The sequence below is a fragment of the Panthera uncia genome (assembly GCF_023721935.1).
Source record: "Panthera uncia isolate 11264 chromosome B2 unlocalized genomic scaffold, Puncia_PCG_1.0 HiC_scaffold_24, whole genome shotgun sequence".
NCBI classification, from domain to species: domain Eukaryota; kingdom Metazoa; phylum Chordata; class Mammalia; order Carnivora; family Felidae; genus Panthera; species Panthera uncia.
The window spans coordinates 86,930,569-86,957,252 of record NW_026057580.1 but is presented as its reverse complement, the minus strand read 5'-3'; the positions used below and the strand labels follow the sequence as shown (position 1 = coordinate 86,957,252).

At 38.7% G+C, this 26,684-nt stretch overlaps 1 protein-coding gene across 10 annotated transcripts in view; it reads right to left on the bottom strand.

Annotated features, from left to right (window-relative positions):
- The window catches only part of AKAP7 (A-kinase anchoring protein 7), a 181,311-nt gene that overhangs the window by 135,951 nt on the left and 18,676 nt on the right, over window positions 1-26,684 (bottom strand). For 5 of the 10 annotated variants that reach the window (XM_049654367.1, XM_049654364.1, XM_049654365.1 and 2 more), the window contains 2 exons: window positions 20,245-20,382; window positions 4,007-4,146 (listed from right to left, as the gene is read on the bottom strand). In XM_049654367.1, the coding sequence (XP_049510324.1) occupies window positions 4,007-4,146; window positions 20,245-20,377 (273 nt within the window). In that variant the 5' untranslated portion in view covers window positions 20,378-20,382. Of the gene's footprint in view, window positions 1-4,006; window positions 4,147-20,244; window positions 20,383-25,746; window positions 26,679-26,684 lie in introns of those variants that run through there. The other 5 variants (XM_049654368.1, XM_049654369.1, XM_049654372.1 and 2 more) reach the window with 3 other exon arrangements.

Sequence of the window (26,684 nt, the reverse complement as noted above, 5' to 3'; positions counted from 1 at the left end):
TCCCAGAAGGTAAGAAGCAGACACGATGGCTACGGCAGCTTATGGATGAAAACTAAGAGCTGCAGACCGTTCTCTCCCATCCCCTTCCTCTGGTCACTTTAGTGGCCCAAATTCTGAACTAAGCCTCAGAAAGAAAGAACTTCTCCAGCCCCTTTCCTCTCCAACCCCTCTCCTTGCCCTTCCCCACCAGTCACCCCATTGATCTTCACAGTCAGAACAAGGCTAGGAGAGGAAGGACAGGCATGAAAGGGACACAGAGCTGCTGTTCAGACTACCAAGGGCGCCAAGACTGAAGGTGTGAAGGGGCGCCTGGATGGCTCAGTCGGTTAAGCATCCGACCTTGGCTCAGGTCATGATCCCGCAGTTCACAGGTTCGAGCGCCGCGTCAGGCTCTGTGCTGACAGCTCAGAGCCTGGAGCCTGCTTCGGATTCTGTGTCTCTCTGTCTCTGCCCCACCCCTGCTCATGCTCTGTCGCTCTCTGTCTCTCAATAATAAATAAACATTTAAAAAAATTTTTTTAAAGAATGAAGGTGTGAAGGGAGACAGACTCCATGAAGGGCCTCATTAAAGCAACTTATAGAAGTGCTTCCCAAACTTCTATAGTTGACAGAGTGCAGTGGAAAAATCTCTAAGCAGCGAATCAAAATAAGGAACGCGGGGTCTTGTCCAGTCCCGATGTCCTTGGGGAAGTTGCTTTGCCTATTTCACATTCTGGGTCCTTAGGACCTGGCTTGAGACTTCTCACTTCAGCAGCACCACCTTTGACTTCTGGCTTTCTTCTAACTCCCACATGTACATGTAACCCTAAATTTCAAAGAAAACCTGCCCAAATAAATCAAGGTATTTTAATATATTTAATATACAATTGCTAATGACATTAAAGTCTGTATCACCTCGGGGCACCTGGGTGGCTCAGTCGGTTGGGCATCCGACTTCAGCTCAGGTCATGATCACACGGTTTGTGGGTTTGAGCCCCACATCGGGCTCTGTGCTGACAGCTCAGAGCCTGGAGCCTGCCTTGAGTTCTGCGTCTCCCTCTCTCTCTGCCCCACCCTCGCTCACGTTCTGTCTCTCTCTCAAAAATAAATAAACATTAAAAATAAATAAATAATTAAAAAATTAAGTTTGTATCACCTAAACACTTTTAAGCATTATAACGGTTTTTACTGGCATGTACCAGTAAAATCAGAATCTAATTCTTTACTGCATTAAACTCTAAAACCTTGCATTGCTAGGTTATACAAATTTATCTTATGTATCTTCTTTCCCCAGCTAAACTGTATCTCACGGACTAGAAATTTCTTGGAATGCCTCAATAAAATTTATTTTTTTTCTTTTAATATTTATTTCTTTGATTTCAACTTCATTTGCTTTGATTTTTAACAATTCATTAGCATTCCCTAGAAACATTCCAGTTAAATAAGGGGAGAAACAAACTTAAAATGTGCCTCCTGTTAAAAAGAAAACCACAGGCACCTGGGGTGCCTGGGTGGCTTGGTCGGTTTGGTGTCTGACTTCTGCTTGGTCATGACCTCACTGTTCGTGAGTTCGGGCCCCGCATCAGGCTCTGTGCTGACAGCTCGGAGACTGCTTTGAACTCTGTGTCTCCCTCTCTCTCTGCCCCTCCCCTGCTCAGGCTCTCTCTCTCCGTCTCTCAAAAATAAATAAACACTGAAAAAACGTTGTTGTTTTTTTTTTTTTAAAGAAAACCACAGGCCAACATGGGCTCTTAACACATGTTAAGAGCCTTACGTCAGCAAACCAAGACTTAACACTAACTTAAGTGCAGTTTCAGCCCCCCAGGGATGTAACCAGTCAACACACAATTTCCCGGTCAGCACTAGGAAACTTCTGACAGACCCCTTCCATTCTCCTTCAGAGGGTGTCCCCGCCTAACACGATGGATTCTTTGCTAATTGTTTCCTTCTTTCCCCTCCCTCTCTCCCTTTAAAATCCTTTCCTTTTCCGCAGTCTTGGGGAGCACTTTTCTGTCTGCTAGATGGGATGCTGCCCGATTCATGACTCGTTCAACACAGCCAACTGGATCTTCAGATGCACTTGGAATTTCTGTCGTTTTACACTGGTAAAAGAGATCATACAGAAATTCAGATCTGCTTCTCAAATCGGGCCAAGATATGAAAACGGTCGGTCTTCCAAGTAAAGTGTTCTTTCCTCCCTCACTGCTTCACCAGTTTGAATTAGATACTGTAGCTCTCAGCCACATACAAGGGTTTCTTAGTTTGTGCCAACTGGCTGGTCCCATTTCCTATTATTCATACCATATTAATTTTCCAGATTTTTAATAGATTTTTACCCAAGTTTATCATGCAGTATTAAACTTGTACAGGGAGTAATTTTTAAAGAAACTATGTCACAATAATCATTTCCATGCACAGGACTGAGCAGCAAGAAATCCCACTACTTTCCCAGCAGAGATTTCAAATCCCTCTTTTTCTACCTGGTCACTGCTTTCTGCTTCTGAAAGGCTCCTCAGTTGTGGTGAACAAACAGAGAGAACCTTGACATGCCATCTGGCAACACACTCAAAATTATTACTTAAATATGACTGTTTAATATTTTTTCTAAATTACTGTTTAAGTACATTTTATTGTTTAAATAGGATTATTTATAGGGCACTTGGGTGGCTCAGTCAGTTAAGTGTCTGACTTCAGCTCGTCAGGATCTCATTGTTCATGAGTACGAGCCCTATGTTGGGCTCTGTGCTGACAGCTCAGACCCTGGAGCTTGCTTCGGATTCCATGTCTCCCTCTCTCTCTGCCTCTCCCCCACTCACTCATGTGTGTACTCTCTCTTTCTCTCTCTCTCTCTCTCTTAAAAAAAATTAATAAATATTTTTAAAAATTTTTAAATAGGATTATTTCCAAGGAACTACCCTACAACCCAGCAACTGCACTACTAGGTAATTATGCAAAGGATACAGATGTACTGCTTCGAAGGGGCACATGCACCCCAATGTTTATAGTAGACTATCAACGATACCCAAAGTATGGAAAGAGCCCAAATGTCCATCTCCTGACAAATGGATAAAGATGTGGTACATATATATATACAATGGAATATTACTCAGCCATCAAAAAGAATGAAATCTTGCTATTTGCGACAACGTGGATAGATCTAGAGTGTATTATGCTAAGTGAAATAAGTCGGTCAGAGAAAGACAAATATCATATGATCTCACTCATCTGTGGAATGTAAGAAATAAAACAGATGAACATAGGGGAAGGGAAGGAAAAATAAGATAAAAAGAGAGGAAGGCAAACCACAAGAGACTCTTAAATACAGAGAACAAACTGAGGGTTGCTGGCAGGGTATTGGGTGGGGTGAGTGGCATTAAGGAGGACACTTGTTGGGATGAGCACTGGGTGTTATATGGAAGTGATGAATCGCTAAATTCTATTCCTGAAATCATTATTACATTATATGTTAACTAACTTGGATTTAAATTTCAAAAACATGTAAGATGATAGTAAAAAAATAAAATAAAAATAAATAAATAGGATTGTTTCCTATGGAGCCCACCTAAAATACCACCAAAAACACTTAAGAGCTGAGAGCAAATGGGCTTACAAGCATTTAGTGTAGCTTAAATCTAATTTAAAATAAAACTTTATAGTAAAAATAGTTGTTTTTTAAATAGCACCTCTAAAACGAATCAATAAACAAACAAACAAAAAGCAGAAACAGAGCCATAAATATAAAGATCTGATGGCTGCCTGAGGGGAAGACAGTGCAGGGAAGGGCTAAAGAGGTAAAGTAGAGTGGGGGACACAGGCTTCCAGGTACAGAATGGAGGAGTCAGGAGTTGAAAGGCACAGCACAGGGAATTTGGTCAATGGTACAGTAATAACGCTGTATGGTGACAGATGGTAACTACGTGGGTAGTGAGCACAGCACAACGTAGACCGTCAAAGCACCATGTTGTACAACTGAAACTAATGTAACATTGTGTGTCAACTACACTTCAATTAAAAAAAAAAAAAGCACCTCTTTGTTGGTGATCGGAATGGATAGGAAATAGTTGGGTTGATAATCTTTTTGCTTTTTTTTCTTCTTCTTTATCTGATCTTTACTGATCCGTTCATTTTCTTTACTTCTCTCCAAATTTATGTGAGGTACATCAGTGACTAGAGGGAGAAAGTCAAACAATAATATGTCTAATGGATTTAAACAAAGATAATTTAGTAAAAAAAATAAAATAAAAAGGAAACAAGCACTACATAAATAGCAATCATTCATAATAGTCATTTTCAAATTTAAAGTAGGAGCTAGCAACTATTCTGTAAAGGACCTCAGAATAAATATTTTAGGCACTGCAGATCATATGGTCTTTATCAAAACTACCCAAGTCTACTGTAGACAAACGTAGATGAAGAGGTATAGTTGTGTTCTGATATCTGATAGCAGATAGCTAGCCAGATTTGGCCCATTATCTAAAGCACAACTAACGACCATTCTCTCCCCCGTGCCACAAGTTTCATGATACTAGAAAAGATCACTTTTTTCATACATCTTGTAAATGTACATTTGTGACTCCCACAACATAACCACTCATAGCAATGCCACTCAAAGTTTGGTTTGTGGTCAAGGTCATGCTACAAACTTGGAAAAATTTAGATTGCTTTAGAAACTTTCATAGCAAGTAGGCAAAGAAATTCTGTCTACTGAACTTTGGCTTCTATTATGTGTGGGTTTTTTTTCATTTTTCTAATAGTTCATCTTTTACCGTATTTTACACAAGTATCAGATGGCAACAAATAGGAAATCAAAAACAAAAAAAACTGGTCCTTAACCATAGATAATTGAGAAGCACTTAGCTACTTATTAAAGTCACCTTCAAAAGACTCATTTATAACACCCAAAATAGTAATTATGAAGCTATGTCCCCAGAAAGAATTACCAAATCAGTATGAAATGCCATGGTTTCCTTTTTCAGATTTGAGCAGGAGGTCCCCTATGCATGCAAAACTAACATTGATTGAGTTTTCAGGCTGTGTCTTCCCGAACATTAGCTTACTATTCAAAATGGAGTGCCTTATAGAGACTTTGTAAAAATTCAAATATAATTGTATACTCTGAGGTATCATTCCCGAAAGGGGTGGGAGGAAGAAAACACCTTATTTACATTCAATCCTATGAAGCTGGCTCCATCTTTGGGATCAACTCTTACTGACCCTGGTGATCACCTGCACATACTGCCTTAAAAAGGTCTGTGGGGAAAGTCTGAGCTCAACTAACAATGCAGAGTCTGTGTGTCTACGCGATCCCGATCTAACTCAACTCCTTATTAAATACAAGGAAACGGAAGTGCAGAAAAACTTAAAAACTACTCAATGTCACGGAGTCAAATGTGGCATTTAGACCTTTTAACTCTCTCTACCTAGTGTATTTTCTATTAGATCAAACTGCTTCTCTGTCAAAGTTCTGCAAAACCAAAGAGCAGAAGTCATTTTCCTTATCCTAGTGTTCTATTTTTTTTCCAACATTTTACTTTTTTAAGTAATCTCTACACCCAACATGGAGCTCGAACTTACAATCCCAAGATCAAGAGTCGCGTGCTCTAAAGAGTGAGCCCGCCCCTACTGTTCTTTAAAATATCAAGAGCAGGGGCACCAGGCTGCCACAGTCGGAGGAGCATGTGACTCTGGACCTTGGGGTCAGGAGTTCAAGCCTCATATTGGGTGTGGAGATCACTTAAAAATAGGTGGATAAACTTTCAAAAGATTTTTTTAAATAAAAAATAAAATATTAAGGACAATTTTTAAATAAATGTCACAAATAGTGTCTTAATGCTAACCTCTAGAAAATGAGTAGAGTATGTTAAAAATTTAAAAACTCAGGGTTTGTGGAAACATGTGCTTTCTTTCTAGGACTAACACACACTTGTGACATCCAGAAGGTGGGGGTAAATTAAAAGCAAGGGGACCTGGGTAATAAGTCTGACTAAATCATTAAGAGTTAGGACAAAATTATCTGGTGTCTTTGTGCATCCACTTCCCTACTACCGATGATTTATATGGTTAAAATGATACATCTTCACAGAGAATACATATTTGAAATATAAATTATTACTTTCTTTTACATACATGAGCGTGTCAGAACTTTATAAATCCTATTGCTAAGAAAAAGTTTCCAGCATTCTCATCTGCATTATGAGCATTATCAGAATTGCCTCATGTGATGCCACTGGGTTTTATTCCACATGCAATTCTTTAAATATGGAAAATGACATCAATATGCTGTTGAGCTGCTTGTAATTTTAGACATCTAAGAAACAGTCCTACATTTGACTGTAGTAACACAAACTAAATCTACTAATTTTAAACAGAAGCCACAGAATATGCTAATAAAGCACCACATATATTTTAAATCCATGCCCAAATATATTTCTAGCCCACCTCCATCTGCTCTTAGTAAAATGGTACATTAGAAATGGAAACCAATTTTAGTATAGTCCAGATCAGAGTTTGTGGGTTAGAATCCTGGCTCCCCTACTGACTGGCTGTGTGATCTTAGATTAGTCACATGAACTCTCTTTACTTCAGTTTCCTCCTAAGTTGAGAATAATAATAATAGCTACCTCACAGGGCCATTTTTGAGTGAGTTAATACATGAAAGCTCTTAGACTACATTCTGGTACAAACTAAGCACTATAATTAGCTATAACTATTAGGTGTTACCCAGAGCTCAAAAGAATTAGGGAGATAAATGTGTATCTGCTAAGATCATTTAGAAAACTCCAAAAGTAAACTGACATACAGTATAAAGTATCCATTGTTTTTCATCATCCAGACCACTTGTATCCCCTATGATTATATAAAATGAAAAATAATCTTAAGCAGTTTTTTAAAAATTAAATATAATACTGCAAAATAGTTCTAAAGTAAAACACCCATTTTTTAAAGTAAAATCACAAACTAATTCTAGATAAGTTCTCAGCATCCTTCTTTTTACATCCCATTGTCCAAATCAGGACACAACCCCAAACAGCACCGGAAGCCGAGATAGTATCTGCCAGTTCCCAACCTATGTGGAAAAAGAAATCTACAAAAGGAAAAAAGGAGGGGGAACAGAAGTTGGCAAGGCAACTAGCCAGGTCTATTTCAGTCCTGCAGAGGCAGCACTAGATACTGAAAAGAGCATTAACCCCAAGACTAATCTTCCAACAAGCATCTTCCTATCAAGTCACTTCATTTCTCTATCTGCAAACTCAAAAAGTTGGCCAATCCTTAGAGAAATAGCTTATTCTAGGTCTGAGGCATAAAATATACCAGAGGATCCTGGCTCTTCAAAGACTCCTGGCACCATGTCAGAAGGTCTCTAGAACCAGTTTGAAAGTCCCAACACTGGCCAATGATGGCGCAATTTAAGCATCAAATAGAATCATCACTTCAACACAATACGAAATTCAGAGCATTTTTGCAGCAGTCTTGCCAATATTCCAAAACTTATCAAGATTCCTTAATCTGGGGTGTCTGGGTGACTCAGTTAAGCGTCTGACTAAAATGTAAAGGGCAGAGGAACACATTAAGTGACCATAATGTAGGTACTTCTATACAACTTCATTTCTTCAAAACACACACACACACACACACACACACACACGAAAGAAAGGAGAACTACAGGGGCGCCTGGGTGGCTCAGTTGGTTGAGCACCCGACTTCAGCTCAGGTCACGATCTCGCGGTCCGTGAGTTCGAGCCCCGTGTCGGGCTCTGGGCTGATGGCTCAGACCCTGGAGCCTGCTTCCGATTCTGTGTCTCCCTCTCTCTCTGCCCCTCCCCCGTTCATGCTCTGTCTCTCTCTGTCCCCAAAATAAATAAATGTTAAAAAAAAAAAAAAATTTAAAAAAAGAAAGGAGAACTACAGATGAAAAGAAACTGAAGAGATGTGTCAATCAAATACAATGTGTGGACTTTACTTCCTAATTCAAAACAATTTTTTTAATTATGACAGAGAAGTATGAATACTGACATAATATTTGATGATATTAGAAATTACTCTTATTTTTTGTCATGAGAAGCATATTTTGGATATGCTTTTTGTTAAGTATCCTTATCTTTTGAAGACACATACTTAAGTATTTACAGATAAAATATATCTGGAATATACTTCAAAATAATCTAGTGAGGAAGAGGTGATATAAATAGATGAGGCTCAGTCTACTATTCTACTTTTGAATATGCTTGAAATTTGCCATAATTATATATATTTTTTTTAAACACCCAGGGGCATAGGAAGGACAACTAGATAATCTCTATCTAGAGTCTCTTCTAGTTATAGTTTTCTGTGATCTGTGATAAAGGTACTAACTTAACACCTATAACAATTAGGACTCTCATGGTAAAATTCGATCAAGAATGGGGTCCAGCAGCTCCTGGCTGGCTCAGTTGGAAAAGCATGCAACTCTTGATCTCGGGGTCACTGAGTTCAAGCCACACACTGAGTGTAGAGATTACTAAACAAAAATAAATAACCTTAAAAAAAAGATGTCCAAACTAATAATCCAGCTGATTTTATAACCTCTAGTTCATTTCAAAATTAACATAGTAGAAAGAGAATCCTGAACCCAAAGTCTAGTTTTTCTTGTTTTTTTTTCCAAACTGCTAGTATCAACCCACTACTAGGTTACTAAATCAACATAGAAGATAATTTAAAAGCACTTTTTAAAACCTAGAATAGAATGGAATATGGTGGGGTGGAGTAGAATGAAATGGAAGAAAATGTTGTAGACTAGACTAGAATACTACAGAACAGGATAGAATAGAAGTAACATTCCACCTGCTTATGGCAGGTCTAAGTACTGCTCCATGAATTTGAAGGTTTTTCATGCACGTGTGTACTGGATGGCAACATGAATGTATTCCTTACTGTGCACTAAGACACTGAATTGTTTCTGCTATATTTTACTCAATAAGAACAGGCTTAAAAATGTGGTATTGGGGCGCCTGGGTGGCTCGGTCGGTTGAGCATCCGACTTCGGCTCGGATCATGATCTCACGGTCCGTGAGTTCAAGCCCCACGTCGGGCTCTGTGCTGACAGCTCAGAGCCTGGAGCCTGTTTCAGATTCTGTGTCTCCCTCTCTCTCTGCTCCTCCCCTGTTCATGCTCTGTCTCTCTCTGTCTCAAAAATAAATAAACGTTAAAAAAAAAATTTTTTTTTTTAAATGTGGTATTTAAGAGACCACTGAGGGGCACCTAGGTGGCTCAGTCAGTTAAGCGTCCGTCTTCAGTCTAGGTCAAGATCTCACCGTTCCGACTTCAAGCCCCACATAGGGTTCTGTGCTGGCAGCTGGGAGCCTGGAGCCTGTTTCAGATTCTGTGTCTCCCTCTCTCTCTCTGCCCCTCCCCTACATGTGTTTGTTTCTCTCTCTTTCTCTCAAAAATAAATGAACATTAAAAAAAAATTTTTAAAAAAAGAGAGAGAGAGAGACCAGAGACTTTTAGCATTTTCAGTTTTATACCTTATCTGTTCAAAACTAAACTATGCAGCCGCTCTGGAAAACAGTGTGGAGGTTCCTCAAAAAATCAAAAATAGATCTACCCTATGACCCAGCAAGAGCACTGCTTAGGAATTTACCCAAGGGATACAGGAGTGCTGATGCATAGGGGCACTTGTACTCCAATCTTTACAGCAGAACTCTCAACAACAGCCACATTATGGGAAGAGCCTAAATGTCCATCAACTGATGAATGGATAAAGAAATTGTGGTTTATATACACAATGGAATACTACGTGGCAATGAGAAAGAATGAAATATGGCCTTTTGTAGCCACGTGGATGAAACTGGAGAGTGTGATGCTAAGTGAAAAAAGCCATACAGAGAAAGACAGATACCATATGTTTTCACTCTTATGGATCCTAAGAAACTTAGAAGACCATGGGGGAGGGGAAGGAAAAAAAAAAAGTTAGAGAGGGAGGGAGCCAAACCATAAGAGACTCTTAAAAACTGAGAACAAACTGAGGGTTGATGGGGGGGGGGGGGGGGGGAGGGGAGGGTGGGTGATGGGGATTGAGGAGGGCACCTGTTGGGATGAGCACTTGGTGTTGTATGGAAACCAATTTGACAATAAATTTCATATTAAAAAAAAACAACAAAAAAAGAACAAAAACTAAACCGTTCTTCCTGTAGCGACTTATTTTTGCCATTTCAAACATTCCATAAGTCCATTCTACAGATATCCAGAGAAGGAAAACCATAACCTTGGAATATAATAGTCATAATTGTATAACAACTCTTTTAAACAATTCTGGTATCATGAGAATGAATTGGGTAAAATCCCAATTCAAAATACCTCTTAAAGGGTCACCTGGGAGGTTCAGTCAGTTGAGCACCCCATGCTGTCAGCACAGAACCTACTTGGGATTGTCTCCCTCTCTCTCTGCCACTCCCAGGCTCAGGTGCACACACGCACTCTCTCTCTCTCTTTCAAAAACAGATAAACATTTAAAACAAACAAACAAATAAAAATAACTCTTAAAAACAAACAAACAAAAATCCTCTTGGTAAAAATAAAGAAGTACAGAGTTTTTCTTTTTTTTCTTTTAATTTTTTTTAATGTTTATTTATTTCTGAGACAGAGAGAGACAGAGCATGAGTGGGGGAGGGGCAGAGAGAGAGGGAGACACAGAATCTGAAACAGGCTCCAGGCTCTGAGCTGTCAGCACAGAGCCCGACGTGGGGCTCGAACTCACGGACCGCGAGATCATGACCTGAGGCGAAGTGGGTCGCTCAACCAACTGAGCCACCCAGGCGCCCCAAGAAGTACAGAGTTTTTCTAACTTCCCTTAGCTTTCTCTAATCTTATCCATAACTATTTAACTTTCTTTCCAACTGGATTACCTAAAATTTTCTTTTATGGGCACCTGTCTGGCCCATTCAGTAGAGCATGTGACTCTTGATCTCACAGTTGTGAGCTGAAGCCCTATGTTGGCATAAAGCTTACTTAAAAAATAAATAAATAAAAATAAATAAAATTTTCTTTTGTTAGGCATCACTGCCAGGGTAAAGTTGGAAATTATATAACAAGAGCTTGGCAAAAAAGAAAAAGAATCCTGTGACTACTTATTGCTATACCACAGTTATATTTGCCCTTGTAATAAGTTTATTATTTCTATTTTTTAATTCAGTGAGTCCTGCGTATTTATGGTCAGGGTTACACACTGAGCCCAATACCTCTTTTCCCTGGTTTGCATATCTTCTTTGCCTTGTATTTGCAAATTTAATTTGTATGGCCAGAACATAAAATCTTCTCTTTCCTTATCTAACTTCATTTTATTTCTAACTTTGAAATCACAATCTAAATTCTAAAGTACAATCTGCAATTATTCTTTTAATTTACTTTATATGAAAATATAATGAGCAAAGTATTCATGTAAAATCTAGTTTACTAATAAAAGCATTAAAGATCAGTGACCACAGAAGCAAAATGGAAAAAGCTTTGACCATGCACCCTGGGTCTTTCACTGGATTAGAGTTCATAACCTCATCTCATAAATTTAATTCATTACACTGCTAATTTTCATAACGATTTTAGTAGCCATTTCATTGTACTCTAATGAATCTGGTCCTGTTGATAAAGGCTGAAATTCTCTGATCCGTGCATGTGTTTTCTTACCCAAAGCACATGTCATTTTATGCAATTTATCTAGTTTTTCCTTAAGTTTTATGTATTCCCTCAAAAAAAAAAATAAACTACAAGAGAATGAATTATGAGAGAAATTACTTTAATTGCTATTGTTGGTTGATTGTTTTCAGACCTCCTCTTAGCCAAAAGGCTGAAAACAGACTAGATTCTTGTTTTGATAATCTTTTTTTTTTCTTGTCATATAAGCAGTCAAAATCTTTGAAGTAACCATTTTTAAAACTCCTCGATTTATGACTTAGAATATTAACTTCTCTATTTCATAGCATTACTCCCCCTTATTATCTGAGTAATCTTTAGCAAATTACTAAAACTTTCAAAAAAAAAAACTTTACCTCCCTCATTGAGTTTCTCTGAGGATTAAGAAAATATAAAGCATTTAGCGATGTGTTGGACACCCTTGATAACATGATTATAAAATACTGCTCTCAAGATGAAATTTTTTTTAAATATTTAATTTAGCAAGTATACTTGGGCAAAAACTTTGCTGAGATTTATAAAATTTTACACGTATTAACAAGTTGAATCCTCTCAACTCCTGAAATAGCTACAATTATAATGACAATTTTCCAGATAATGAGACGGAGACTTAGACATTTGCTCAAAGGACACAATAAGGAAGTATAACAGCATGGTGTTGGGATAACTAGACAGCTACATGGCAAAGAATGAAACTGGATCACTTTCTTACACCAGACATAAAAATAAACTCACAAAATAAATGTGAGATCCGAAACCATAAAAGAAAAGGCAGTAATCTCTTTGACAGTTTTCAGCAACGTTTTTCTAGATGTCTCCTCAGGCAAGGGGAAAAAAGGCAAAAATAAACCATTGGGACTACACCAAAATAAAAAGCTTTTGCACAGCAAAGGAGACTATCAACAAAAGAAAAAACAACCCACTGAATGGGAAAAGATATTCACAAATAATATATCCAATAAGGGGTTAATATCCAAACTATATATTGAACTTATACAAAACCAAAAAAACAAAAAAACAAAAACAAAAAACAAAAACTTAAAACATGAGCAGAGAACCTGAAGAGACATTTTTTCCAAAGAAGACATACAGATGGCCAACAGACACATGAAAAGATGCTCATCAGGAAACTAATTATCCAGAAACTACAGATCAAAACCACAATGAGATATCACCTCACACCTGGCAGAAGGGCTAGACTCAAAATGACAAAAAATAAGCAGCATTGGCAAGGATGTAGAGAAAAAGGATCTCTCATGCTGTTGGTAGAAATGCAGGTTCGTGCAACCACTGTGGAAAACAGTATGGAGGTTCCTTAAAGGGGTGCGTGGATGGCTCAGAAAGTTAAGCATCTGCTTCTTGATCTCAGCTCAGGTCATGATCTCATGGTTTGTGAGTTTGAGCCCCATATCAGGCTCTGTGCTGGTGGCACAGAGCTTGCTTGGGATCTCTCTCACGCACACACACTCAAAAATAAACTTTAAAAAATAAAATTTAAAAACAGAAATACCATATGATCCACTAATTCTACTAGTGGGTGGAAAATGAAAATGCTAATTCAAAAAATATATGCACCCCTATGTTTATTGCAGCATTATTTATAATAGCCAAGATATGAAAACAACCCAAGTGCCCATGGATGGACGAATGGATAAAGAAGATGCAGTATATACATGGAAGTATATACACTGTATATACATCATATGTGTATATATATATATATATATATACATATACACACATACATACACACACACACACACACACACACACACATATATATATACACATACATACAATGGAATATTACCCATAAAGAGAATGGGATCTTGCCATGTGCAACAACATGGATGCAGCTGGAGGGTATTTATGCTAAGTGAAATAAGTCAGACAGAGAGAGATAAATACCATATGATCTTACTTATATGTGTAATTTAAAGAAATAAATAAAAAAACAGACTCTTAAACACAGAGAATAAACTGATGGTGAAGGGGATTAAGAGGTACAAACTTTGAGTTATAAAATAAATAAGTCATAGAGGTAAAAAGTACAACATTGGGAAAACAGCCAAAAATACTGTAATAATGTTGTATGGTGACAGAGGGTGACTACATTTATCATGATGAACAGAGTAATGTACAAAATTGTTGAATCAGTATGTTGTACACCTGAAACAAACAGAACATTGTATGTTAATTACACTCCCAAAAAATTTTTTTGCGGGGGGGACGGAGATGGGCAGAGGCAGAGAGGGAGAGAGGGAGAGAGGGAGAGGGCGAAGGAGAGAGAGAGAAAGAGAAAATCTTAAGCAGACTCCATGCAGCCCAATATGGGACTCAATCCCAAGACCTTGGGTGAAATCAAGAGTCAGATGCTCAACTGACTGAGCCACCCAGACACCCCCTGAAAAAAAATTTTTTTTAATTGATTTAAGTAGTATCTACACCCAACATGAGGTTTGAACTGACAGCCAGCCAGACACCCTCAAAAAATTTTTTTGAAGAGAAAGTGTAGAACACTGTCAGTCTGACTCCACAGCCCTTGCTTATAACCACCACAGTTTAACACTATTAGGAATAATGTTAGTGGACATGATCAAAGAGGAATAAGTTTATCCAACTTTCTATTTAGTGAATCAATGAAGCTTACATTTTTAAAAGCAAGTTTTTAAGCACATTTAAAAATTCTAATTGTAGGGGCGCCTGGGTGGCTCAGTCCATTAAGCTTCTGACTTCGGCTAGAGACATGATCTCACTACTCATGGGTTCTAGCCCTGTGTCGGGCTCTGTGCTGACAGCTTAGAGCCTAGAGCCTGCTTCTGATTCTGTGTCTCCCCCTCTGCCCCTCCCCCACTCACACTCTGTCTCTGTCTCTCTCTCACACAAAAACAAACACTTAAAAACATTTTTTTAATTCTAATCGTATTTTTTCATAAAAAGAATAAAAGCCACTCATAAAAAATTAGCAAAAGGAGCTAAAAAATTGCTCAAAAAATCGCTATCTTAACACAACCACTATGAATTCTGGTGACAGGTCACACAAAGTACTTACACTACTGTAAACAAACAACGCATACTTTTTTCCACCTACTTTTTGACTTTGCACTGAAGGTATGAAATATTCCTCCCAACACAGTTTTCAGAAATATTATTTTCATAACAACATGTAATTACATAATGTGTAATTTAAAGCATTAGTATAGCTTACTCAATCACTCTCTAATTTTGGACATTTGGGGTTTTTCCCCCAATATTTCTACTATTTAACAGACACTGTAACACATATATTTATGAATAAGACCTTTTTCCACAAGTAAGACTATGTCCTTGCATTGGGAATCCCATGAGTGGATCTATCCCGTGTTTGAACATTGCTGGAGGTCCCAACAAACTCCATTCTAAAAGGACTCAGTACATTGTCACAAGCAAGGTAGACAGGACATTAAAAGCACTGCATATTATTTTGAAATTGATATTTTTGAAAAAGATATTGCCAATCTGATAAGTTATAGCCATATTTTAAGGTACATCCTTTAATACATCTGAAGTTGGATAACTCTCCGTGTATTTATTAACTAACTGAATTTTATCTTCTACTTTGCCCAGGACCATTATTACCTGACACACTGCAGGCATTCAATGTGTGTGGAATGAATTAATGTATTTATTGGGATTTTCCAATGTTTTTTGTTGTCTTGTGTGTTTTTCTAAGGGAAAAAGATAAAACCTTTGTAGTATTTGACACAAATATTTGCCTTAAGCCCTTTCATAAAAATTTGGAATGTGTACTCCATGTTTCCCCAATTAGAGATGATACAGAACATAACTGATCTTTTTTATTTTTTTTTAAAGTTTATTATATATTTTTTTAGTAATCTCTATTCCCAAAATGGGGCTCAAACCCATGACCCCCAAGATCAAGAGGCAAGAGGCATACACTCTTCTGAATGAGCCAGCCAAGTGCCCCTACTTTATCCTTTTTTAAAATTGACTCACCAATTTGACAGTAAATTTCATATATTAAAAAAATAAATAAATAAATAAATAAATAAAAGGAAAAAAAATGAATAAACGTTAAAAAAATAAAAAAAATAAAAAAATAATAAAATAATAAAATAAAATTGACTCAAGAGAGGCCTCTGAGTGGCTCAGTCAGTAAAGCATGCAACTCTTGATCTTGGGGTCGGGAGTTCCAGTCCCATGTTGAGCACAGAGATTACTTCAAGAAAAAAAAGAAGTTAAAATTGACTCAGGATAATCACTTACTACACCAGGTGTTAAGATTCCATCTTTATTTGACACAGCATTCTTCTATAAAAAATTTTATTCCAGAAAAGGTAGGTTTCAATCAGTATTTTAAAATACTTAAGAGTTGAAGAACTTTTTAAAATACATTTTAATGATATTAGCTAATAAACAAGTAACAAAATAATTTCCCAGATCTTTAAAGTCTCCAATAATTACAAGGTTAGAATTCTGTGTGAGGTAAAATAAAGATAATAACTTTGATATGAGAACTGAATTCTATACTTATGAAAGAAAAAAGGCACTCAAATATTTTATTTTGAATCTTGATTTAATATGTGGCTTGATAGGTAAGGGCCACGATTCTCTTAAGAGAACTGAGTTGGTTAAACGAAAGCTCTCCACCAATTTACAGTCCATGGGAAGCACACTAAGCTATTGCTTCCAGCAGCAGAATGACTCTTCGGTGCAGACTCTCATTCAACTTTCAGAGGCAAGACTAACAGCAACTCCAAGCATTTTCCGGATGGTTTGCTGGGTTTCTAACCAACTAACCACTGACACTTCCATCTTGTAGAGAGAATAGACCCACCCAGGCCCAGGTCAACAACTCAGTGATGTTATATTTTCTCCCAGAATATGTTCAACCTATAGAGCCAGAAGATGTGACTTAGGTTGTATTGCTTCCTCAATATTTGTAGAAGATTTTCTTTCACACTTACATTTAGATAATTTATTTCCAGTGTGTATATTTATATTCTAATATATATAGTTCTAATACGTTTTATGTTTAATTCAGCATAAAATTCTAATACATTTTATATTGCAGCATATAGTAAAATAATCTCTTCTCAAAAACAAAACAAACAAAAAACGTAAACACCCATTTTGGCCAACCAGACCACACGACACCTAATCGTGACACAGCACCCACACTCAAGGTAACACAGTTGGCGCCTAAGACCCTCTGAACCAAGCATTTGGGGAGGAGTTTTCTTATTGGCAAGGATTCTCCTTCCCACGATGTTCTTGTTAGCACTACTTTCCTCGTCACCCTGCCAGGGTTTCTATCGGCAAGAATGTCTTGGCAGTTAACTCACACTTTCCACCCACCAAAGGAAACTAAAAGAACCAAAGGCAACAACCAGCAACTTCAGAATTTTAAGGTTGTCGTCTACCACAGGCCAGTAAATTGGTTACATTTCCATGTTAATAAATGTAAGAGAAAAGCCACACGAAGTCCATTCAAGCCACAAACCAGTTTTGGATACAAACACTATTCCTATAGCTATCTTAAGTTGAAGGGTTGACAACAAAACTCCCAGTTCTTGTGCATTTCTATAAAAATCTCATTTCACAAAAACTAGCTAGTAGTTTCTAGTTTGCGAAGAATTTTAGTATTTGTTTCTAGTGTCTTAGTAAATGCTATTATAAAAGTGAGAGAGAACAAGTTGTCCCCAAATAAGGGATATGTTTCAAAGCTTTTGTAAATAGCATTTGTGCATTATTTTACATCTCTCATGGCCCTCTTGCCCACATTACCTCCTCTGATCTGTAGAGCAACGCTGGGAGGAAAACAGTAGGGAATTCCATATGGTTCACAGTCGAAAAGCCCAGCTCACACAGTTTAAGTGTCCAGGGCTACACGAGTAGAAAATGAAATAACCAAAACTCAAAACCCAAGTTTTCTGTTTCTCTCATACCACACTGACTGTGTGTAACTGGGAGCTTAGAATTTGAAATCTATCTTTCCACAAAAATAATATTGTACATGGTGGTTTGGAGTCTAGACTAACCCACAAAGCCCTCTAACTCACAAAGACTGAACTATCCAAAAGTACTATACAGCTAAAAATGGACTTATGTGTGAGCCTGGGTGGCTTGGTCGGTTGAGCGCATGACCCTGGATTTGGCTCCAGTCATGATCCCAGGGTTGCCGGATGGAGCCCTGCTTCGAGTTCTATGCCGAGCACGAAGCCTGCTTGGGATTCTCTCTCTCCCGCTTTGCTCCTCTCCCCCTATTCACAAGTGCGCTCTTTCCCTCATTAAATAACTTTTTTTTTAATTTAAAAAAAAAAAAAAAAAAGGACTTGGGAGCCTCAGTGGCTCAGTCAGTTAAGCCTCTAACTTCGGCTCAGGTCATGATCTCACAGTTCGCGAGTTTGAGCCCTGCATTGGGCTCTGTGCTGACAACTCAGAGCCTGGAGCCTGTTTCAGATTCTGTGTCTCCCTCTCTCTCTGCCCCTCTCCCACTCGTGCTCTCTCTCAAAAAATGAATAAACATTAAAAAATTAAAAAAAAAAAAAAAAAAGGACTTGCGTGGACTGACCCAAGCCCCTAACTTACACGCATAACACTTCTTTAGTAATAAATATAACATATACTGCAGGGAAAAGATCCTATCTGTATAAACGATTAGCTAACCTTCCCAATGCCCATCCTCTGAAGAAGTGGCTAGTCCATTCAGAGCAGGAAAGGAGTGCAGAGCCACAAACATATCCCCTTCCTTCTTTCTGGTCCCAGTGGTCATTGTTTCTCCTCACCAGTGGAGATCTAAGAATACAGCAGCTTCAGAAATAGTATTTGCTCTCTGGGATTCTGGCAGTATCTCTCTGTCAGTCCCAGGTAAAAGCTGTTTGTTCAAACAGATAAGCTCCGTGTCAGTTATGTAAAGTCATAAGTACCTAGAGCTGGAAGGGTAAACAAGTCCCCGTCTTGTTCCAGCCTAACTGATGAGCACTCCAGTGGGAATGATTCGAATTGGAACAGGGCTGAGGGGCAAGAAGGGTGGATGGGAGATGCCCATCACAGGCATGTAGGCATGGCTACTCAGGAAAATTCTGCTTTATTTTACCTCCAAGTTAGAGAAAGTAATGAAATCAGAAAGAAGGGATTGCATTTTTTAGATAACACTCAAGGCATTCGCTCAAAAAATGGAAAATTAAAAGGAAAACATGATTAAATCCTTGCTATTCTTGCCCCTTGTTTCCAAAGGATACCTTCTTCCATCTAACAGGTATAGTACTTCTTCAAATAAAGGCTCCTTGAACAGCTGTAAAACCCCTAAAAGCGGCTCTTCTCTACAGGCTAGCTGTAAAGGATAAGACAGGAAACCGTGCCCTGCCTGAGGAAACACCTCTTTGTCCTTCCTTTTCCCCTTAGATTATGGAATGGAGAAAAAATTACCAGAGATTTAATACATTTTAAGTATCCCTCTCTCCTTCTATCATCCCAAAACATAAATCAGCCTTGCTGGGTAGGAAGACAGTGAGATAGAGAGCAGTGTGGTTTCTGAGCCTGGATGACCACCAGAATCGCATGGGATGTTTAAAAACAAAAAAGATCCCCTGGCCTAACACAAAGGTGAAAAAGAGGAATCTGTACTTTTCCATCACTCCACAGAAAATCCAGATGATCAGCTAAATCCAAGGACAGTTAATATAAAGGAAAGAACCCTGGATGGTTCATACTTATCCACCAGGCCTGTACTCTTGTCAAACCTCCAGGATGCTTCCCAGGACACCTACTAACCCCACATCCAGGTCAGATGCCTCTCTTGACACACCCTCGCCCCATACACCCCCAAAGCATCCTGCACAACATTCGTCTCAAGAGATTGTAACTGTTCACCAAAGAAATGACTAACAAATCAGAAATCACAGATTTTGGAAGTAGTTATTTTCAACTGTGTGAATTTAGCTAATTAACTTCTCTGAGTATCATTTTTTTCTTAGAAATGAAGAGATTAAACTAATTCTCTTAATGTTTACTTATTTTGAGAGAGAGAGAGAGAGAGAGAATACGCAGGGGTAGGGGGAGAGGGAGACAGAAAATCTTAAACAAGCTCCATGCTGTCAGCACAGAGTCTGACACACAGGGCTCGAACTCATGAACCCCAAGATCATGACCTGAGTAGAAACTAAGAGTCAGACGCTTAACCGACTGAGCCACCCAAGCGCACTCTAATTGTTCTTCCAAACTACCACCTCGATTTGTTGTTCAAATTGCAAACTAAACACTGAGAGTAAGTAAGGACCCCAAGAAGACAGAGTCCACACCCATGGAGGCAGGAGTGGGCCCAGCCCCTTCTACCACCTGGACAGATGTTCCTTGCAAGGTGGCAAGGAACCCCACAACGGGGGAGAGCCAACTAATTTCTTATGGATCCTCTAGTTATAGAACCTCGTCAAGATAAAACCGTATCAAATGATAGCCAGGCTCTACAGAAGACAGCAAAGTAAGGGGCACAGAGTATACAGTCAATAAACATTTGTAGACTATATTGGTGCTTTCAGTTGTTTTCTATTCGCAAGTAACCTGGATGGTAGGCAAATCTGCCTCGTTTTCAGTACTTACTTGCACACTCATCTTGAATATCTACGGTGGCAAATGGCATGTCTATCAGAGAATCCATAGCACTAGCTTCAAACTCTTCTTCTTCAAATGCTTCCGTTTCTTTTGACACGTTTTCACACTCACTAGACTCCATTCCTCCTGTAACATACCAAAAAGAAAAATGTATTATTTAACTTATTTTTGAACATTGTATCCTACACTAAAACAAGTCACCTGAATTCAATATAAATTAACATCTCTTGAGAAATGACACAACTTGTCTTCAAACATACTGTAAACCTAAGTATTATTTATATCCTATTCTACATTTTTACAATGCACTTTTATGTCAAACAGCATTAATAATTTTCTGAAGCACAGTATTCAACTCAGGGTTAGACGGAGACAGTTAATCAACAATCCTCAAGATCTTTTGTAGCTATCTTTTCTTCATTCTAAAATTGCATTTTTGGGGCGCCTGGGTGGCTCAGTCGGTTGAGCGTCCGACTTCAGCTCAGGTCACGATCTCACGGTTCGTGAGTTCGAGCCCCGCGTCAGGCTCTGGGCTGATGGCTCAGAGCCTGGAGCCTGCTTCCGATTCTGTGTCTCCCTCTCTCTCTGCCCCTCCCCCATTCATGCTCTGTCTCTCTCTGTCTCAAAAATAAATAAACATTAAAAAAAAATTAAAAAAATAAAAAAATAAAAATAAAAAATAAAATTGCATTTTTTTCCGCACACTTTTGAAAACAAACAACGTTTTGTCAGTCTCCTTCGTGTTTATTTTTAACAATATGATTTATGTGTACTCATTTGTACAAGTTCTAACCTTTATTTTTTTTCCAATAAAGACTTTTAAATTTTTTCTCTCCATTATTATATTCATATTGGAAATTCAGTTTAAAAGGCAAGGCTCTAAATATGCTTCCTAGAAATTCAATGATTAAAAAGCAAAAGATCTTATAGCTTCCTTCACAGGCCTCCCAAGGACATTTGCTAGTATTAAAGCCACATTTCACATTTGGTCTTTGTTTTGTTTTCTTGTTATGGATGGAATAGTCTATGTCTCGGGTGGAGGTAAAGGGAAAGAGGGTGTCTGTTCAAGCTGATAAAGTTAACTGCAAAATGTATCAGTAGGTGGTAGTTCCAGTACCATTATTTTGCAACACTTTTATTGAAAGAACATAAGTGTGGTTTGAAGTAGGACTGAACAAAATCTTGGGATAATTGTATTTACTAAAGACTAATTTACCATGAAAGGTATTAATGAAGTTATTTATTTCATTTTGTTGTAATCCTCTATTTTCAAATATAATACCTAAAAAACACACTCCATTAAAAATATGGCTTATAATATGGGGCACCTCGGTGGCTCAGTCGGTTGAGCATTCGACTTCAGCTCAGGTCATGATCTCAACGGTTCATGAGTTCAAGCCCCGCATCAAGCTCCGTGCTGACGGCTCAGAGCCTAGAGCCTGCTTTGGATTCTGTGTCTTCCTCTCTCTCTGCCCCTGCCCTGCTTGCACTCTCTCTCTCTCTCTCTCAAAAATAAATAAACATTAAAAAAATAATAATTTAAAAAAGAGGGAGGAAAGAAGGAAAGAATAAAAGAATATGGCTTACAGTATACAACATAACTATCACTGAAGGTCATAGTTAACATATATATCCAAAAAATCTAAATTTTTATTGCAATCTGAGTGGTCTCTATTGTTCTCACATACACACCACACATGCACGTGCACGCACACACTCATCTATTTTCTAGATATAAGCAAAAAAAAAACACAAAAAGATTTTTATATAAATCAGTCGTGTTAAATACCAAAACAAACAAAAGCATCAGTACATTCTTAATAATGATGCTATTTATCAAGTACGAGTGCCTGGCACTCAAGTGTTCAACAAATATTATTTTAGCATGAGTCTAATCATAAACTTACAACTATTTGAAATATGTGAGAACAAGTAAAGGTTCCCTCTCTATTTTTTGCTTGCATTGAAAAATACAAATGCAGTTTATACCGAAACAAAAATTTTAATAATAGATCGACACACATCTAGTACCTTTGGGCACTTGCAGCTACATGTAAAGAATCATTACTGACCCGCTTACACTTGAAAAGGTAGCAGCAAAGAATATTTGGGCAGTTAAATATGCACAAAGCTGAATGAAAATCAGAACAAAATGAAACAAACCCAACTTTTGTTTTTCTCTATTGTATCCTTAGCCTAAGAACCTGTTACTAAGCTCTGAAGAACTAATGTACCCCATGGTCACTGTAATTAAATAATGTAGAATATACTTGAAATTTGCTGAGAGACCTTAAGCATTCTCATCCAAAAGAAGTATGTGAGGGGATGGATGTGTCAATTAACTTGACTGTCGTAATCCTCTCACAATACATTATAGAAAATCATCACGCTGTACACTTTAAATATATACAATTTTATTTGTCAATTACATCTCAATGAAGCTGGGAGGAAAAAAATAACTCAGTGACATGAAATTGGCCATTAGCACTGACATTTCAATTGTAGCTCTAAAGTCCATGTGCCACTTGGAAATAGACTGGATTCTTGACAATACATGGAATGGCATAAGAGGCTGACTTCTGGGCTCTAATCATACACTTTGAAGGCAAAAGGAAAACTTGAAAAGCATGATGAATTAAATTTTGTCATTTTTTAAATGAAAATAGTTCTTGAAATACTTTAGTTTCTCTCGAGCTCAATTAACCAATAGAGGACAGGGTGATGTGGATCCCTCTAGCTACACCAAAAGGAGACTCAGGAAAGGACAATGGTGATAACAGAGGCATTTAGGTAAAGAGGCGAGGCCAGCTGGCTGCTGTAACAGAAAGGGCCTGCAGGGCTCCTGGGGGGCTCAGGTCATGATCTCGCGATTCCTGAGTTCAAGCCCCGAGTTGGGCTCTGTGCTGACAGCTCAGGGCCTGGAGCCTGCTCCGGATTCTGTGTCTCCCTCTCTCTCTGCCCCTCCCCTGCTCTCTCTCTCTCTCTCTCTCAAAAATAAACACTAAAACAAATTAAAAGAAAAGAAAGAAAGGGCTTGGTACCAGAAATCAGAAGGCTGGCATTCCAGGGTCGTGTTGCTCCCACTCACTAGCCATGTGATCCCAGGCAACTCATACCAACTCTCCAGGCCCGACTATTTATCTCATCTCCTAGATGACATCGTTGTCCTAGTTGAAAAATTCTAAATCCTGGCTGCATTTAGAATCACCTGGAGCTTTTTAAAATGACCAATGTCTCGGTCCCACTCCAGGACAATCAAATCAGAATCTCTGGAGATCAGGACAGCTGCTGGTATTTTCCTAAAGCCTCACAGGGCGATTCTAATATGCAATCGAAGTTTTAAAATCACTGCTCCAAAAGATCCCCTTTCAACTTCTTCCATACCTTGATTCTACACCACACCAGATTATGTTAACAGTTGAGAATAATCAACTTAAAAGTGAAAACTTAGGGGCGCCTGGGTGGATCAGTCGGTTAAGAGTCCTACTTCAGCTCAGGTCATGATCTGGTGGGGAGTTCGAGCCCTGCGTTGGACTCTGTATTAACAGCTCAGAGCCTGGAGCCTGCTTTAGATTCGGTCTCCCTCTGTCTCTGCCCCTCCCCCACCCATTCATTTTTTTTCTCTCTCTCGCTCAAAACTAAATAAACATTAAAAAAAAAAAAAAGTAAAAACTCAGATCAGATGTTTACTGTTAGGGAAAACTTTCTTATCCCCAGCTCAGGGCTGAGTTAGGGAATCCTATCCCCTTCCCAGTACCTAGTGCTTCCTCCAGTCATAGGACAAATACACAATGTGGTAGGTGTCCATTAGTCTGTCTTCTCCTTTAGACACTAAGCTAAAGTAATCACATATAATTTACCACTGAAACTGGGACACTTTTGAAAGTGAAAGAGAACACTTTTCATAATTACACCCCTACCAATAAGTATGGTCCCCATATAAGTCCCTTAAGTGCCACACCTTCTCACTTGATTCCTCAATGCCTAGTACAACGTACAGCTCACAACTGGTGACCAGTACATTTGTACTGAATGACTGGATACAGAGAAGCACACACTTGAGAGTAGTTAATAAATCACTCAGTTATACTGCAGTATGGCTACTCAATGCCCAAGAACAAATCATTTCTGGTGCTGAAACAGCAGCTTCAGCACGTCACAGATTCTCCTTTTCACAGGACAATGAAGGAAAGGTACTGCTATCCCAAACTATAAAAGGTAAAGCATATGACTTGCTCACTATCGTTCTCCATCTTGTTAAATAAGGCATATATAAACTCTTGAATGCAATGCTATGTCAAATCAACAGTCCAGAACTTGAAATACAGACTTCATTCCATTAAACTACAGAACAAAAGAAACCATGTTTGTAGATATGAATTATTAAATAATAGCATTTAAACTATAAACTGGTTGTTTTGAGTACTTAAAACTTGGTCCAACTATAGTTAAAATTATCTTTTGCACAAATCCAAATAAGAATGATGCTAAGTGCATTCGTAACAAAAGTGAGATGAAACTGGGAAACTACTCCTACTAAAAACAACAGCTAACACTTGAGCATGTAGTAACGTTAGGCTAAGCTGAAAGCACTTACAGATAATGACTCCTTTAATCCACACAACCATGGTATCGGGGAGGTACTATTAACTTACTGATTTTACAGACTAGCCAGTGAAGTAACTTGCCCAAGGTTACAGTTTAAACATACATAGTTTATGGAGCTGTAAACTGAGGGAATCCTTTCAAAAAACACTCTGGCAATAGATCAGGAGCTGTAAAAATGTTCTTCTCGCTAACATATCTGTGTCTATCACATATATTGACAAAGACTCACCACAGCTTTGTTTAAAGAAAAAGTGGAACAACTTTTCAGAGAATAAAGCATACTCACTCTAATGACAACCAAGAATAATGGTTATGAAGACTAGCACAACCAAAGAAGTTTGTTACTAATACTTTTTAAAGCAAATACAATATTGTATGTTCTATACAGACAAAGACTAAAGGAAATATAAATCATTTCTAAATGATGACATAGCCATACTCAATATATTTATATTTCCCCCCTCTGCTAGTCAAACATTTTAAATAAAAAATTACTCTTATAAAAATGTAAGGCGTACATGCAAAACTATATATAAGTATACACTAATATTCGAATATATGTGCACTTCAGCAAGTGACTTTATTAAAGACAGGCCAACAGAGGGGAAAAAGGATAGCCAGTTTTGCCCTTTGCCACAAAAAAGGCAAGTTTCCTACTTGGATAATAAAATGTGATTTCATTAGATAAGATTCTTCTACTCATTCTGCTAGTTACATTCCCCAAGACCCAATGGAAAGGGTCACTGCTATCCATGCCAGTCCCGGTGTGGCTACTAAAAATAGTAGCATCCTACATCTAGATAAGGGTTGAGCTGTGTGATAATCAACAAGTCAGCTTAGCTTTCCTCTTCATAAAAAGAGACCAAAAATACAATCCATTACCAGAAAGAAATGAAGAAAATAAGTTAATACTGTGTGAAAAGGAACGTTACTTGGTAAACTCCAAGATCATCTTAAACTTCGCTAGTTTGAGGGAAAGGCCCAGATGCGCCATCAGTATCCAGAACTGCAAGGACACGCACTAAGCAGGGCGCCCGGGGTGTGGGTCTCCTTTCTCCCGGACGATTCCCCACCCACTCGCCCCGCCCTCCGCACCAACCCACAAGGTCATCTCCATAACATCTGTACACAAATTTCTATTGGTTACTGGCTGTCATGTAACACATTTTAACATTTTAAGGGTCTTTATATCTTTTTATGCGTTTACACTACAAATATCCCGCCGGGGAGCGTCTTTTCTCTGATTGGCTTTTGGTCCCTTTCGCCCCAAATCCAACCCTTCGCTCGCTCTACCCACAAAGTTCAGTTCACAAGAAATGCGGACTTCAACTGGAAATGAATTCTGGGCCCTACTACAGATTTGGCGCCAGTTTAAAAGAGGTCATTTCCACACCTAGAATAAAATTCTACGTGAAACAGCGGGATAGCTCAGGTCTTTAATGTCTGCGATAAACAAGGAAAACCGCGATTTTGTGGGTTTCGTTGACCACGCAAACACCGTCGGGGGGCGGAGGGGATGACTTGAAATTTGAACTGAAGGTCACAAGATCAGAAAGGGGGAAACAAAAGTGAAACTTGGGGCAGGTTCACACCCCTCGCCTCCCGCCACACCAACAGCGCCTGCACTGGAACGCTGGGTTCCAAGCAGCAGCCAGCACACCCGGTTGCGCGGGGGGCCTCGGCGCGACCCCCGAGTCCCACTGGCACCGACAAGGGACCCCGAGCGCGGCGGGCGTGAGGTCGCGCTCCCCGCGCTGGTGGCGCCGGCGGGGCGGCGAGGCCCGGCCCTCCCCGAGGCCGGGCAATGAACGGGGCCCACG